Genomic DNA, 18,271 nt, shown 5'->3' on the forward strand with positions numbered 1-18,271 from the left:
CATTATGTTACCTTCTTTTAGATGTAAACAAATGAATCACAAAGATCAATGACAGAATAATCTGGATTCTTTACTTAAAGTTAAAGCTATTTATCATGTTATTGGGAGACAACGTATCTCTATCCATGGTGCCTCAAACTGCCCAAAAGGTAATGTGGTTAATGATTGACAATAGATTAAGTTATGCCCCCTTAAAAGTGTATGCATAACACATTGTAACAGCATTCTGTTTCTCTCACTTTCTCTGATCAAACCTTCCATCACAGCATGCTGCTCTGATTAACCTTCCAGTATTGTCATCCCACTCACTGTTCTTAATTGGATGACAAGCTTTATCTCCATGCCAATTAAATGTGTACCCTATTTCCTGGGAAGTGCTTTTGACAGCTGGGAACAATATCAAATTGTTTCTTGCTCCTGCAAGATAGACCTGCCTCTTGAGCTATTGACCCAGATTTTTCAGTCATTAGCAAATTAACTATTCACCACTGATGAAGTTTACTGTAGCCAATAACCTTTGCATGAACTTTTGATTGGAAATCTATAGTTATTAGAGACGCTCTTCACCCCAACGCCCTCTACAGATGATATTGTGAGAAGGGTGAGCGGCAGCTTCAGCCAATCTTACTGAAGAATTTTCACTGAAATTGACAGAAATCTTTGTATCCTCTTTGGCCACAGGTGAGGTCCCAGAGGACTGGAGAACAGTCAATGTTGTCCCACTGTTTAAGAAGTGTAGCAGGGATAATCCTGGAAATTACACTTCAGTGATGGGGAAATTATTGGAAAAGATTCTCAGGGAGAAAGTCTATACGCAGAAGCAAATGAACTTATTAGTGATAGATAGCACAGTTTTGTATGGGGGAGATTGTGCCTCACTAACTTAATCAAGTTTTTTGAGGAGGTAACAAAGATAATTGATGATAGAAAAGCAGTTGATGTTGTCTATATGTACTTCAGTAAAGCCTTTGACAAGGTCCCTCATGGCAAACTGTTATAAAAGGTGAAGTCACATGGTATCAGGGTGAGCTGGTAAGATGGATGCAGAACTGGCTTAGTGATAGGAGACAGAGGGTAGTGGTGGAAGGATGCTTTTCAGAATAGAGGGTTGTGGCTAGTGATGTCCCACAGGGATCAGTACTGAGACGTCTGCTGTTCATGGTCTATATAAATGATTTGGAGGAAAATGTGGCAGGTCTAATTAGTAAGTTTGTGGATGATACAAAGAATTGTGGAGTTGCAGATAGTATGGAGGATTGTCAGAGGACACAGCAGGATATAGATCATTTGGAGGCGTGGGCAGAAAAATCACAGATTGAGTTTAATGCCAACAAATGTGAAGTGATGCATTTTGAAAGTTCAAGTACAGGTGGAAACTATACAGTGAATGGCAGAACCATTAGGAGTATTGATATGCAGAGTGATCTGGGTATGCAGGTTCACAGCTCCCTGGAGGTCGCAGTGAAGTTAGATAAGGTAGTAGAAAAGAGACTTATGGCATGCTTGCCTTCATTGGGTGGGGCATTGAATATAAGGATAGCCAAGTTATGCTGCAGTTTTAGAGAACTTTAGTAGGCCACACTTGGAATATTGTGTACAGTTCTGGTCATCACACTATCAGAAGGATATGGATGCTTTGATGAGGGTACAGAAAAAGTTTACCAAGATGTTGCCAGATATGGGAATTTTAGCAATGAAGAAAGGCTGAATAGACTGGGTTTGTTTTCACTTGAACGCAGGAGGTTGAGGGACAACCCCAATAGAAGTTTTTAAGATTGTGAATGGCATGGATAGAGTGGAAAGTATAAGGCTTTTGTTGGAGGAGTCAAATACTAGGCAACACAGGTTTAAGGTGCAGAGGGGAGATATGTAAAAGTGATGTGCGAGGCACGTTTTTCACATAGAGTGGTGAGTGCCTAGAACACGCTGCCAGAGGAGGTGGTGGAAGAAGTCACAATAGCAGCTTTCAAGGAGCACCTGGACTAATACATGAATTGAAAGGGAATAGAGAGATATGGATCTTGTAAGTGAAGACAGTTTTAGTATGGAGGGGCAAAATGTGGCGGTACAGGCATAGCAAGCCAAAGGGCATGTTCCTGAGCTGTATTTTTTTTTCTTTGAGACACAGTGGAGACAGGGGTTATTTTGTTGAAAGGGTGAATGCTGACATGTTGTGCATTTCAGGAATGCCTGTTTGCAAATTTGGTTTCGGCACAAAATTTTCATAATTAATGCCAATTTATTAAATCTGTATTTACTTTAAAGTGTAAACAGTGACACTGTCAAATTGAGCACTCAAAGACTGTATAGTTGCAAATTTAATGGACTAGGATGTTGCAGGGACTATCCAACCATTTATTTATAACACATTTCAAGATGATTCAGGGACTGAGGAGGAGGACTAACAGACTCAGCCCAAAATCTCCTGATGAAGGTATCACTCAGGAGGATAAGTGTTTAGAGCACCAGCGATAAAGGAATCCCCCAGCTTTTTTTTTTATTTGTGTATTTATTCGGTAATTGATAAGTAAGAACAGCACCTCGTGCCCTTCATTTACTTTATTCCTGAATATCTTAAACTATAGTGAAACTTAGGGCTGAGAAAAGCAAATCAGAGTTAACTGCAGTTATCTGGATGGAGTAAGTTACTGACAGATTTAATCTTTAATAATGGTGAGTCATGATGCTGCTGTTCTTCGTAGCTGGTGCTACTATGAGATCTGCTGTCATATGACATGGTCATCTGTCTTGGACAATCCTCACATTTCCACTGTAGCTCAACTGCAGCCACTCTGTGATGTCTGTTGTCTAGCTTGCCCTACGTTGATCCCTTTTTGTACTGCCCTCTACTTTGCGCTCTGCAACCTTTCAGCTTTGATCAAAACACCAAACTACTGACATTTTGTTTTGTTGATACAATCGGTTCTGCTATATCGCATGTTTCTTTAATGTAAATTGGCTATAACACAACTGAAGAATTTAGACCATTATTTGTAAAACGCAAACTTTCCTTACCTGTATTGGCTTTAATGTGATTCCCGTTGGTTTAAGTGGTGCTGCTATTACACAATTTTTTAATAACACAGGATTGCACTAGAATGGAGCTACCACATAACATCAGAGCAGACTGCATCATTCCTTTAGATATCAGTTTCCTTGTGCAGTCTTATAATCAGTACATAGAACTTTAGGTATATGTCTTAGTATTTCCATTTCATAGGCTTTTATTTTATGCTATAGATCTTACTGTCCAGGTTTCTGAAGCAAAAACTAAGTTGGATAGAATGTTAAACATTATAAGGATTTTCCATGTTATAAGCTTTAGTTTTTCTACTGAGAACACGTCCATCATCTTCCGATGTCATTTTTACCATCCGAACCATAATGATCTGTTTAGTTGTTTAAGGTCAGAAGGTCATCACCAATATTAAGCAGACTAACATCATGTTGAAGTTGCTTTGTGAAATGCAAATAACAAAAGCACCAGATGGAAAATAAGCTTCTTGGTATTGTGTGATATGAGATATCATTACAAGAGCCCTCATCTGGTGAAAGATCTGTATCAAATGGGTGAGAATGATTATATAATGCAAAGAGCCTATCTGCAGGATTTATAAATGTCTGAGTTGTGATTTCCTTTCACAGACAAAACTATAAATGTACTTCGAATCGTATAAATGATTCACTGTGTCAATACATTTTTCTGTGTCAAGGTTCTTATTTGAAATGCTTTCACTGCATATGAGGCATAAAAAATGAGAACAGTCTTTACTGCGAATTATATGGTTGAAAATGCATAGCTATTTCTTGCTGTCAACAAAATCATGTCATATTCCTTTGCTGTTATTTCTAGCCCTGTGTAAAAATTCCTGTTCCAATTTCTACTTTTATTTTAGACTTTCTAATATATTTACTGCACTATTATCTTTCATCAATCTTCATCAGAACATTAGTTTCTCTGAGAGTCCAACTTTATGTCATAGGTAGGCATGGCATCTGAATGTGACCTAGCCAAGAAAAGTAGTTAACCAGGAAGGGTACAGTATTGACTGCTGATTAAATTTAAAACAGCTATTATAGAGGTGAGAGACAACCATCCAAATGCACTGTAATTCTTTAATACAACTTACCTCATTTCATGTAGATTTCAATCAAGTTTGTGATCAAAACATGTACTTTAAATCATATTTCAGCATGTCATTAAAAACACATAGGTTTGATTGTTTTCTGCAGTCACAATGCTAAGCAATTTGTTTGATATGGGTCATCAACATAACAGCATAGTTTATTCTGTTTGAAATGATTTCTTTTGAACCTATCGACTATCATTAACTTTGTGATCTTCAGGGAAAGACGAAGTATCTTGAAGTTATTAATAAGTACATGGAAATCCATGGAACTGTTTACTACGAGACACACTGGCCACCAGAGATGCCTATGTTTGTCAAAAACCATGGCCTTCTACCTCAACATGAGCTACAAAGACTACTAAGGAAAGCAAAGGTATTGAATCTTTCTTTCGTGATAACCCTGTCAGTACTGCTGATAATACTTTTTTGCATCTACCTTCATTAACATGGCAATATTTAAAAAATAGTCTGTTTGCAATTTCCATTGATTCAAATAAGCAATTATTTTGTATTATAAAATAACAGTTAAACATTTAATTGACATATTTATATTATAGTATTCCCATTTTTGTTGATATGTAATTTTTAACTGATGAAATTCAATTATTTTCAGCTTCGTATCTTTTAGTTTTACTGTTGGTGACCTTCTTGAATAAGCATACTTCAAGTGAAAGAGATTTAATTAGACCAATCATTTAAAAACAACCTTAACTTTAAAGCTGTATCAGATTAGCTGTTCAAAGATGACATGGACATTTAAACTTTAGAAATATTTTGGTGATGGAATTAAATAGATACATAGAATTTTGCATTACATGCATTATTAAGGAGTTGATTTAGGAGTTGCCAACTCAGCTAGTATTTATTGCCTGTGCCTAATTGCCTTGGAGAAAGTGGTGGTGAGCTGCACCTTGAAGTGTTACAGTCCATGGGCTGCATAGGTACACTTAGAGTGTTGCTAGGATGGTAACTCCAGAAGATTGACCCAGCATTGCTGAAGGAATGGCAATATGGTTGCAAGACAGAGTGGTGTGTGACTTGCTTTTTTTTAATGTATCTGCCGCCTTCTCCCTTTTAATATAGAAGTTGCAGATTTGGAAACTGTTGTCTAAAGAGCCTTGTTGCAGTATTGATGTAGGTGGTTGACATTTGCTGCTGTGTTTTGGTGATAGAGGAAGTTATGTTGAATGTGTTGGATGAGTTGCCAATTAAATGGGCTGCTTTCTCCTGGATAATGTTAATGAATTTTATTGCAGCTGTATTCATCCAGGTAAGTGGAGCATATTCCATTACACTCCAACTATTAACTTCTAGATGGTGGACAGGCTTTGAGGAGTCAGGAGATAATTTATTCACCTCAGAATTCCTAACCTTTGACTTGTTCTCCTAGCAACAGTATTAATATGCTGACCCAGTTCACTTTCTGGTCACTGGTATCCCCCAGGATGTTAATAGTGGGTGATGGTAGTGACAATGAATGTCAATGGAAAATGCTTAGGCTCTCTCTTGTTGGAAATTGTGATTCCCTGGTATTTGTATAGAGGAAATATTACTTTTGACTCGTCAACCTGAGCCTGAATGTTACCTAGGTCTTTCTGCATCCAGACAAAGACTTGTTCAGTATTTGAGGAGCAGCCAATCATCAGTGAGCATCCTCCCCTCTATGGTGGAGGGAAGATAAATTTGAAGCAGCTGACGGTGTTTGGTTGGAGGAGCTCCAGCGGTAATCTCTGACAGCTCTGTTGATTAACCTCCAACAACCACAAAGATTGAACGATTATTTTGCTTTCATATATTTGTTATAGTACTAAGTTACTGTTTTCTTGACCAATCTTCTTTCAAACAGGCATCAGAGCTGGGGATTAGAAATTGCATTCAGTGACTGAAAGTTAAAAGTGGAGTTAATGGGACATTGGCAGTCACATGCAGTTCTGGTCTCCTTCCTATCGGAAAGATGTTGTGAAACTTGAAAGGGTTCAGAAAAGATTTTCAAGGATGTTGCCAGGGTTGGAGGATTTGAGCTATAGGAAGAGGTTGAATAGGCTAGGGCTGTTTTCCCTGGAGCGTCAGAAGCTGAGGGGTGACCTTATAGTGGTTTACAAAATCATAAGGGGCATGATAGGATAAATAAACAAATTCTTTTCCCTGGGGTGGGGGAGTCCAGAACTAGAGGACATAGGTTTGGGGTGAGAGGAGAAAGATATAAAAGAGACCTAAGGGGCAGAGGGTGGTGCGTATATGGAATGAGCTGCCAGAGAAAGTGGTGGACGCTAATACAATTGCAACATTTAAAAGGCATCTTGATGGGTATATGAATAGCAAGGGTTTGGAGGAATATGGGCCAAGTGCTGGCAGGTGGGACTAGATTGGGTTGGAATATCTGGTCAGCATGGACAAGTTGGATCGAAGGGTCTGTTTTGATGCTGTATACCTCTATGACTCTATGGTACTAACGTGTTTGGCAGGACAGAGATGATTAAGCAGCCCTGTAGGAGCGATCCCGGTCTTCTCCTGCAAGGACCCAAAAGTGTCCCTTCAGACAGCCAAGTGAGGAGCCTGATGTCATGCATACCTCCACCATGCATTGTCTCTCTGCTCTGTTATGGGCTATCTTCTCCTGCAAGAAGAAAGTGGTGTGTATGGGGGTGGGCGTGGGGGTGGGGGAGGGGAGGGGGAAGAGTGAGATGATCCTGGGTGGCATGGCTGTCAGTTCTGATGCATGTAGGGAGAAGATGGTGAGATGTTGTGAAGGACTGAGGAGGCTGCACAGAGGGCATGCAGCATTAATGTTGTGGGAGGCTGATGGGGGAGAAAGGGTGAGGGAGGATGTGGTCGAGCTTGAGCCTTGGTAAGACTATATGCAGTGGCACTGAGATAGTGAGTGTAAGATATGAATTGGCAGAGAGAAGACAATGGAATTTACCCTTACCCTCAAGGAGCAGAGAAAGGCATTGACCCTCTGGCAACACTGTTAACCATGCCTCTGCACTTTTGAGACATCATTAACATGGGCAGCAAGCTCAGACCTAGCTGGCAGGGTTTGTTGGCATGGGCCCCTCTGCCACTCAAACATTTGCCCTATTCTTCACCTCCATGCAGGTCCCCTTATTTGACATCTTGTAGCTTGTCCTTCAATGAACAGGAGGTATTCAGAATGTTAATGTTTATCTGGGTGCACTGCAGCATTTTAAAAATGGTATGGGTACACTGGTTTGTAGTCTTTGGGCAGATATCGAATGGCAAATTGTTGTGGCAAGGGCAAGTGAAAAGATAGGGTAGAAATTCAATGCGAGACATGCAGTAGGTGTAGAGCAGACAAATAATGTGGCGCATTTGGTAGACTAGCGTGAGAAAGGTTTTTTTTTAGATTAGATTAAATCTAAAAATGAATCTACACCTTACAGTGGAAGGCCCCCCCAGAAAGCCCAGCACAGCTTGGATTTAGCCAAAACATAATTAAGACTTCTATTGACCCATTCCAGCATGCTCTCTGCAAGCATGGTACATGTGATAATTCTATATATTAGTCTTCAAATGATATGTGTGCATATTCTAGTTGGCTGTTTGTCTGGTATCAGCTCATTGCTGGGTGACGTTCCTCCTCCAGTGAACATCATTCCTGTGGCAAGTGTTGTTAGCACTGTAAGTGTAGTTGCTGATCCATTGTCCTTTCTTGGGAAAACTGGATCTCTGGGACAGTGATTGTTCAGTAATCTGTGCACATTGTGATATTACATTCTCCAGTTATCTGTTTAAGTCTGCAGTTGAAGACTGTGGTACTGGAAAAGCACAATTGGTCAGGCAGCATCCGAGGAACAGGAAAATTGACGTTTCGAGCATAAGCTCTTCATCGGGAACTGTATGTGTCTGCAGTTGTGATAATATAGCTGGTCATTCACAGTCACAACTGCTCTACACAGGTCCCCAAGTTGCCAAACGTGTTGACCTTATGAAAATAGACGCAAAATATCTATTCAAAGGCTTGCCTATTCTCTTATTCCCCATAATAATTTCTTCTCTCTCTGCTTCTGCTCTTATTGATGCTCCTAGCACAAATACGAAGCAAGTTTCACATGGAAAAGCCTCAGAGACAGCAACTGAGTTAAATATTGCTTGAAGTATTACAAGCCATTGAGCTAATTTCAAATTCTAACCACTTGCTATGTGGAGATAAGCAGCAGCCAATTTTCACACAGTAAGCTCTCGCAAACAGCAATGACATAAATTTCAAATATTTGTTTTAACAGCAGGGATGTATAATGACCAATATACTAGGGAATTCCAGTGCTCTATTTTATAGTGCCAACGAACCTTTTATATCCATTTGAGGAGGCAGTTGCAGCTTCAAATTATTATCTCGTACTTAAAAAATAGCTTGTTTGACACTGCAGTAGTCCCCCAGTATTGCAATAATGATGTCATGTGTGCAGACTGCAATTTTTGGGCTGATACTTAAATCTCCTGAGTCTGAAAATTCAGAATGTTACCAATGAAACAAGCCTGTCACTTTAATCAGCATTTTGGGGTAGCTCAGTGGTTAGCACTGCTGCTTCACAGCACCAGGGACCAGGGTTCAATTCCAGCCTTGGCAACTGTCTCTGTGGAGTTTGCACATTCCCCCGTGTCTGCTTGGGTTTCTTCCTGGTGTTCCAGTTTCCTCCAGTCTGAAAATGAGTGGGAGGAATTGCCCATAGTCTTCAGGGATGTGTAGACTAGGTGCATTAGTCAGGGGAAATGTAGAATAATAGAGTAGGAGAATGGGTCTGGGTGGAATACTCTTCAGGTTGTTGGTGTGTGGATTTGTTGGGTCAAATGCTCTGCTTCCACACTGTAGGGATTCTATGAAAAGCAAAGGAAACTCCATTTTAACCTGATTTTTAGCCTTCATTTTTGATTGCATCATCACAGCTGCGAGATATGTTCATTTTGATTTTGTTATTTTATATCATTACTACATTAGTAATTATTTAAACTCTCTCCCTGGCCAACAATATACTGATTCAGGTTGCAAAAGTAACAGATCTTTTCACAGTCTAGCCGGAAATATTTCAAATAGCTGCTATTTTTAAAAAGGATTTTAACAGCTGCATTGACACAACCATAAAATGGTTAAGAATGAAATGACAAGATGGTCCTCAAATTTACCCCACACCACAATGGTTAGACTATCATGGCTGAAAGCTTCTTCCTTCTCCCACTAGCTTGATTCGAAGAAGCCAAGTTAGCACCTATTGAATCTACTGGGAAATGGAGGAAGAAAACACAGAAGAAGCAAGTAAGGATAAAAACAGTCTATTAAATTCCTTTATGATCCGCTAAGGTGACCATGTTTAGGAGGTCACATGTACCAATAGTTGCCGAAAGTGAATGTGATAATCTCTTCCTCAATCAGGAAATAGACCAGCTCCCTCTTGAGACCAAACAGAGAGTAGCACCCATTTATCATAGCAATGAACTGGAAAATTCTCCAGGAGGCTAGACAATCATATGAGGTGAAGGAGATAAGAATTGCATTGATAGTTTTAGAAGCAAAATGTCAGAATGTGCCTGAGTAGTTGGGACAAATAGCCTGAACCTTTTGCCATTTTTCCTCTGTAATCCTATCAGGTCACTTCAAAATCTATGTTGCACAGAAGTAAATAGAGTTCTAAAAATTAACACTTCTTTTATTTCCATGTTTTTAATTATTCTTACTTAAATTCCAACATGTTCAAGTACCCTTATGTTATCCTTTGGATTTTATTCTAACTCATGGTTTACTGCTTACGACTGATGTCAGTTTTTCTAGACATGGTTAGAGCTACAGCCTTCAATTATGAAAACAGATGTGTTAGAATCTATTCAGCGCACCTTCAGTTCTTGATACATTAAAAAAAAACTATTGTGTCCTTAATATACCATTTAAGTATATTGCTACAGCTAAAATACATCATGCTGAAGTATAATCCATCATTCATTGACCTATTCTAAAACTGATTTGGAGGTGTTGGTGTTGGAGTGGGTGCACAAAATTAAAAATCACACAATATCTGATAAGGGAGCAGTGCTCTGAAAGCTAGTGCTTCCAAATAAACCTGTTGGACTATAACCAAGTGTTGTGTGATTTTTAACTTTATTCTAAAACTGGATTTATTATTTTATTCAGGTTACTTTTTCCTTCAAAAATGTTATTTATAAATTCCTGATATTTTAACACAAAATCATGTTTAATGATTTCGTTTCACTGCTGCAACTAATTGTCTGGCTCTGATAGTTAGATCAGTTTGGCCAACTTTACTATGTTTGCTTTCCTCTATTTTGCAGTCACTGATCTGGATTGAGCAAACTGATCTAATGCAATGGTAATATTCCAAGAAGCAGACATTTGGCCAGCGTTCCTGTTAAGGTTGCTGTTTACTGACTTGAATGCTGTCCCAAAGTGTGGCTATAAAACTGTATACAGAAAAGCATTAACACAAGGAGAGGAGAAAGTCAGGTTGGGGTGGGGGTTTTCAAGGAGGGGCAATAAAAATATTTTGAGGGGGAAGGCTGTAGCAATATTTGGTTAATTAAATCTTTGAGCCATTTATTGGGAGTAAAAGAAAAGAGAGTCATTTCTAACAGTTTTATAGAGGAATATTTTGCTTTCCAATGTGCAAATTGAAAACACTGCAATATGTTTGTCCAATTGCTTAATCATTACATGTTGTCAGAAATTTCACAGAATATATTTGCAAAAGAGTGACAACAACACCAGTGCAAACTAATCCATGAAAAGTTTAGACAAGATGGAAATAACAACCGAATTAGAATTTTCGTATAGTCTTGTGTGTTTGATTCGTTTAGCCAGATGTTTCTGAAGAGAACAATAAATGATTTTATGGTAGCTGTTAAAAATTTATTGTCACCTCACACTAAATGTTGTATTCCTAGTCATTATGGTGAGGACAGGAAATCTAGCTCTTCAGAGTTAAACTAAGGTTTTTTAAATTACAGAGGAGAGCATTAGACATGTCAATGTTTATATGACCAGCAGGAGCAGTAGTGGCCTCATAACGATCACAAAGATTTTGACTTGCTCTGCTTTTCCAGCAGTATCAAGGAAATCTAGTAAGGACCACTGGTCATGCTATAATCACCAAAGAATTCACATTGTATACTCTGCCTATTGAAGTTTTCAAATTGCATCGCATCCCTAATTACAATGAAGACCACAAGAAATAGGAATAGGAGTACGCCATTTGGCACTGGAAGCCTCCTCCAGCACTCAATAAGACCATGGGTGTTCCGACATTCCTCATATCCACTTTGCTGCGCTTTCCTGAGGGTTCCAATCAAAATGGTGGTGAACGGAACAATGTCGAGAAGAGGTACTTCCTGCATTATTGATCTATCTTGCTAGGGTTATAAGGTTTAAGCCTTATAACTGGCCGAATCAAGAAATTTAAAATTGCACCCCCCCAATCTTCATGATCTCGCCATGAGTACACAGAAACATCAGAGAGTTGATCTGATTGAGGTTTGCAAGGTTATGTGGAAGAAGGAAAAGAAGAATACTCCTATATGGCAATGAGCATGGAGGTGGAAGGAATGAACTATGAATGAATGGGCTGAATGGTGTAGGGATTTAATGATTCTATGAACTGATCATGTTCAGAATGTTCATTTGCCAGTAATATTTCATTCCACCTCCCATATCCCAGGGATTTTCTGTAGGCAGGATTAAGTTAAGGAGGTAGGACTATCTGCCCATAACCAATGAGGCAATATTGGGGCAAGTGCTTGACCTATTCAGACCAATTAATAGAAGCTGATCAGAATTTTCATTGATCTATGTGGCCCACAGTTGAATTAGGCCAGCTGCAGACTGGAGGCCAGTCGTCCAGGCCAGTTTTGAGGTTTTCCATGCCTCTTCAGCCAAACCTGTGGGCTCTTCTTGCAATGGTAGTCCAGCTACTGAGGCCATTTCTGCTTTAATTTAAAAATATAAAAAGTAAGTGACTGCAGAATAGGGTTGCACAAATTTGAAATGGAAATTTGAATGTAGCATTCACTTAGAGCAATATCAGTTGGGGGAGTGGGAATGTAACAGCAGAAAACACACTAATAAATGATCATAAAAGCAGCTATTGTTGTTGTCTGGTTTGTCTATAGTGCCTTTAAATCCCAAGAACATCACACTCAGCCAAGAATCACACAAATGTAGGGCTGCTACTCCATTCAATTGTTCCTATTGGCCTTCAGCATTGAGAATCCACCTGCCAACATTAATTGGACTATACATGTGGGCCTTAATTGACAATTCAGGAAAATAGCTGGAGGGACTGTCAACCCATTTGACCCTAGTATCTAGCTCTTGACTCAAAGCCCAAAATCGTGTATCAAATACCTCAAGCTTAAACTTGTAAAAGGCAATTTAAGGATTGAAAAGAAGAAATTCTTATTTTCCACACACGAGTGGCCTACATGTGCCAAAAGGTTAATTGATAGAGTATTGGAGGAAAAGTCCCTGGAATCAATTATGAACCAGTTGGATCCTGCAGTGAGTGGATTTTATGGACTTTGGGATGGATTAACTAAATTGAGCCAAAACGCTTTCTTTTATCCAAAAAGACCTTGTGACGTTTTATCCAAAGCCCATGCTCAAATCAACTCATCACCAGGATTTTGTGTTGTACATAAAATGCTACGTTAAAATTTGTTACAAATTACATACGTTTCATCTGTACTTTTTACAAGTTACAGAGTGAAGAATATAAAGCAGTAACTTTTTATGGTAACTCAAGGTTTGTGGTTGCAACTTGGATGAATATTCAATGCAAAACAATGTAAATGTTATTACTTAAATATAGTTACTTGCCCTTCCCAATTGTATTGCTGCTTAATTTATGCTTAATATTATGATGATTAAAGTATATCATGGTACCAACACATTTCTTTGCAATTTTTCAAAAACTTTGGTAGATCAGTGGCATAAAAAAGGTTAGTTATATCCATTCACAATATAAGAATAGTTTGTGTGAACACCAATGTGTAATATTCTGTAAACAACGGGGAATGTGAAAATTATTTTCATACAGATTGGTACATCTTGAGACAATCGATTTCCTTAGTTGGCGATTGGTGCCTAATGCCAAATCAAACATAATGTAAATTGGCTTCAAATCCAAATATTTGAAAAAATGTGAATTTGGAGCTAATTCAAATTATTTAGGTTTAAGCATGCTGATAGACAAAGCTGGACCACTCTTTTTCAGCTGGTCAGATTGATAACAGGTTCTGGATTAGTAGTGCTGGAAGAGCACAGCAGTTCAGGCAGCATCCGAGGAGCAGTAAGATCGACGTTTCGGGCAAAAGCCCTTCATCAGGAATAAAGGCAGAGAGCCTGAAGCATGGAGAGATAAGCTAGAGGAGGGTGGGGGTGGGGAGAAAGTAGCATAGAATACAATAGGTGAGTGGGGGAGGGGACAAAGGTGATAGGTCAGGGAGGAGGGTGGAGTGGATAGCTGGAAAAGAAGATAGGCAGGTAGGACAAGTCATGGGGACAGTGCTGAGCTGGAAGTTTGGAACTAGGGTGAGGTGGGGAAGGGGAAATGAGGAAGCTGTTGAAGTCCACATTGATGCCCTGGGGTTGAAGTATTCTGAGGTGGAAGATGAGGCGTTCTTCCTCCAGGCATCTGGTGGTGAGGGAGCAGGGTGAAGGAGGCCCAGGACCTCCATGTCCTCGGCAGAGTGGGAGGGGAGTTGAAATGTTGGGTCACAGGGCGATGTGGTTGATTGGTGCGGGTGTCCCGGAGATGTTCCCTAAAGCACTTTGCCAGGAGGCGTCCAGTCTCCCCATTGTAGAGGAGACTGCATCGGGAGCAACAGATACAATAAATGATATTAATGGATGTGCAGGTAAAACTTTGATGGATGTGGAAGGCTCCTTTAGGGTCTTGGATGGAGGTGAGGGAGGAGGTGTGGGCGCAGGTTTTGCAGTTCCTGTGGTGGCAGGGGAAGGTGCCAGGATGGGAGGGTGGGTTGTAGGGGGGCGTGGACCTGACCAGGTAGTCAGGGAGGAAACGGTCTTTGCGGAAGGCGGAAAGAGGTGGGGAGAGAAATATATCCTTGATGGTGGGGTCTTTTTGGAGGTGGTGGAAATGTCGGCAGATGATTTGGTTTATGCGAATGTTGGTAGAGTGGAAGGTGAGCTCCAGGGGTGTTCTGTCCTTGTTATGGCTGGAGGGGTGGGGTCTGAGGGCGGAGGTGCGGGATGTGGACAAGATGCGTTGGAGGGCATCTTTAACCACATGGGAAGAGAAATTGCGGTCTCTAAAGAAGGAGGCCATCTGGTGTGTTCTGTGGTGGAACTGGTCCTCTTGGGAGCAGATGCGGCGGAGTTGGAGAAATTGGGAATACGGGATGGCATTTTTGCAAGAGATAGAGTGGGAAGAGGTGTAATCCAGGTAGCTGTGGGAGTCGATGGGTTTGTAAAAAATGTCAGTGTCAAGTCAGTTGTCATTAATGGAGATGGAGAGGTCCAGGAAGGGGAGGGAGGTGTCAGAGATGGTCCAGGTAAATTTAAGGTCAGGGTGGAATGTGTTGGTGAAGTTGATGAATTGCTCAACCTCCTCGCGGGAGCACAAGGTGGCGCCAATGCAGTCATCAGTGTAGTGGAGGAAGAGGTGGAGAGTGGTACCGGTGTAATTATGGAAGATAGACTGTTCTACGTAGCCAACAAAGAGACAGGCATAGTTGGGGCCCATACGTGTGCCCATGACTATCCCTTTGGTCTGGAGGAAGTGGGAGGATTTGAAGGAGAAATTGTTAAAGTTGAGGACCAGTTCGGCCAAACGAATGAAATATCGGTGGAGGGGTACTGTTGGGGACGTCGGGAGAGGAAAAAACGGAGGGCGTGGAGGCCCTGGTCATGGCAGATGGAGGCGTAGAGGGATTGGATATCCATGGTGAAGATGAGGCATTGGGGACTGGGGAAACGGAAGTCTTGGAGGAGGTGGAGGGCGTGGGTGGTGTCTCGAAAGTATGTGGGGAGTTCCTGGACTAGGGAGGATAGGACAGTGTCGAGGTAGGTAGAGATGAGTTCAGTGGTACTAATAAATGAAAGAGACAGTTTAAATCATCACCAAAGTTGTTTCACTAGTTGTATTTAGAACACTTCACTGGAAAATTTTGAAAATATTAGCTAATAAAGAATATAAGCAGCTTCCTTAGTTTCTTTTAATGTTTGGCCCCAGTTTCCTTCTCATATGCTTTCTCTGCTCAATGTAGTAATTAATGGTTGAGTATGGGTCACTGCAGTCCTCTGAACCCTAGTCATTAATTATGTGGAGTGGTCATGGTAATAGAGTTAAATCCTCCATTTATCCAAAGCAATGCACAATTTGCTGAGACTTCCGCCAAGCAACCTGTAACAGAATACACAGCTGATTTTCCATTTCCTAAACAAGAAAATATTAATTAAATAAAGATAAACTTCTCTGCTGCAATAGTTGTGGTCAGCATGGGTCAGTTCCTCAGTTTAGATATTTTCTAATAACCCAAAATGAATAAAAAACAAAGGGATCTAACCTTGATCCTTCCTTATCTGTAGGATTCAATGCTGCATTGATTTAGGCACTGTTAGTCATGGAAAGTTAGAGCCCCTAAAATAAACATTTTCTGACAGTAACTGTTTATTATCTTCCGATCATTGTTTTCTGTAGGTTGTCTGATAGTTGCAGGCTCATTATTGATTGTGGTTGGTGATGAAGTATTCCATGTGTTGCCAAGCTCTGTGATCTCTGAAGTAGCTTTCCTCAGTGTGGGAAGAGGCAATGACAAGTTTTAATGTGTACTTGAATCAGATTCATTAGCATCAAACATTGCTTGATTAATCTGATTCCCTGCAGCGAGCATATGCTTTTACTTGTAGTTGAAATCTGTCAGATCAAATGAAAACATTCCCATTGCGCACACACACACACACACATATAAGTTTGTGGGGTGAATCTTACTTACAGAATTACATTTATTTTGCTCAAAAACTGCATGAATCCATGTAAGGTTTTGTATATCTGTTTTTTAGATTAGAATCATTCTGAACATTGTAGCACAGACAGTCTCACACAGGGCACCTCACACCTTCAATGCATTATCTGAGCCAACATGACAGCAATTGTTAAAGTTCACTTGAGAATGTAACTTTAAAAAAGGTCTGCAGTTTACATATGAAAGAGCTGAGACCAGCATGTTCATTCTAAAAGATAAGAGACTTAACAATCAATCCAGGTCTTTTTCTATATATAATTTCAGTTACATCACACTGTAAACTTTTGCTATAAATTCTGTAGGAGAAAGTGAGGACTGCAGATGCTGGAGATCAGAGCTGAAAAATGTGTTGCTGGAAAAGTGCAGCAGGTCAGGCAGCATCCAAGGAGCAGGAGAATCGACTTTTCGGGCATAAGCCCTCCTTCAGTTCCTGAAGAAGGGCCTATGCCTGAAACGTCGATTCTCCTGCTCCTTGGATGTTGCCTGACCTGCTGCGCTTTTCCGGCAACACATTTTTCAGCTATAAATTCTGTGTCTTATGATCTTATACTCCACAACCACCTGACGAAGGAGCAGCACTCTGAAAACTAGTGCTTCCAAATAAACCTGTTGGACTATCACCTGGCGTTGTGTGATTTTTATCTTTATCCGCCCCAGTCGAACGTCGGCTCCTCCACCTCATTCCCATTGTTGAGTGACAACTGCAAGCCTTTGGATTTGAGTCATTAACATCAATATGATAAAATACATTTGCACTGGCTTCTCCAAGTCTTGTCTAATGTTTCATTTCATTTTATTAAGTGGCTCCTATGGAATCAGGAATGTGCCATTGATGAAATATTCCAGTTGATCAAGAGGTCCACATAACCAATGTAAAAGTCACACTAAGTAATACTAACTTAATGTGGGGTATACACATCATTGTTTTACCTTATTTATAGAATAAATTAGATAAATAATAATGCAACTTAGCCTTTAATAAAACTTACCAGCAGAGAACCTTCTCGCTTGCACCCTCAACTGACTATTCAGACATTTTGGAACCACGATGATAAAGTAAACTTCCAATATTTGAGGAATATAATTGCTACCAGTTTATTGAGAGTGCCAATTCATTAAGGTGCTGGTTAAGACAAAGTACTAAATAAATGAAATATAGTAAAACATATGTTGCAGGCAGTACACTGACTCCAAAGACCATGGCATGTTAGAAACTGTTCAGGATCAAAAATGCATTAAAAATTTTATGGCTGTAAAATCTGTCTTTATAGTGCCTGAATCAGATTCATTAGCATCAAACATTGGTTGATTAATCTGATTCCCTGCAGGGAACAAATGCTTTTACCTGTAATTAAAACCTGTCAGATCAAATGGAAACATTCCCACTGCTGAGTTTGAGCAGAGATAATGCAGATGAGACCAAGTTGCTCATAGAGGAAAGAGAAGGGGAGAAAGGAAACTTGGAAGGAAACTATAATCAAGATCCTCAGAGAGCATTGCACTTTACCATGATTAAAGTCAGCAACAGTGCATGTGTTGTTTCCATTTTATAAAGGAAATTTTCCCAGAGATCAGCAAGCAGATCTACAGTCTTGGTACATGGCAAGGATGGTCCTGCCATTGGCTGTGATGGTACCTTTGAGCATGAATTTCTTCATATCAAGATCCTCCCCATCTGGAGTAGTTAACAATTCTTTCATTTTCCAATTCCCTGACCTTGGCTGCAGAAGGGAAGTCACTGATGCTCTGTGTGCCAGGAGAAAGGAACGCATTGTGTTCGATCTATCAGGGGGAAGTGGTCAGAACGTGCATGTGACTTTGCCAGGATAGTATGCAATTGTGCAAGGTGCCATCAACTTTACACACGTGGCTTTGTGGAGACTATGTCTAAATGCTGAGATATACTGAAATTGCAAAGGCTTTTAGAGGATGGCCCTGGGAAACTGGAGTTAGCCACTTAATACAAAAACACAATACTGTGGATGAAACAAAAACTAGAACATAGATCAATTGTTCTGCTCAGAGCTCTGACTATCTGAACAGTGAATCTCTTGAGGAATTTCCTCAAGGCATCTGAAGAGATTAAACATATCACTGTCTTGAGGGTGTCCCTGACTTTTGATTAACCAAAA

General features: G+C 40.1%; 1 protein-coding gene across 3 annotated transcripts in view; it reads left to right on the forward strand.

Moving 5' to 3' along the window:
• LOC140463959 (alpha-1,6-mannosylglycoprotein 6-beta-N-acetylglucosaminyltransferase B-like) overlaps window positions 1-18,271 on the forward strand; it is an 864,396-nt gene that overhangs the window by 769,792 nt on the left and 76,333 nt on the right. For all 3 annotated transcript variants that reach the window (XM_072558468.1, XM_072558467.1, XM_072558466.1), the window contains one exon: window positions 4,348-4,503. In XM_072558468.1, coding sequence (XP_072414569.1) covers window positions 4,348-4,503 — 156 coding nt within the window. The remainder of the gene's footprint in view (window positions 1-4,347; window positions 4,504-18,271) is intronic.

This window comes from Chiloscyllium punctatum, chromosome 39, assembly GCF_047496795.1.
Source record: "Chiloscyllium punctatum isolate Juve2018m chromosome 39, sChiPun1.3, whole genome shotgun sequence".
Lineage (NCBI taxonomy): Eukaryota > Metazoa > Chordata > Chondrichthyes > Orectolobiformes > Hemiscylliidae > Chiloscyllium > Chiloscyllium punctatum.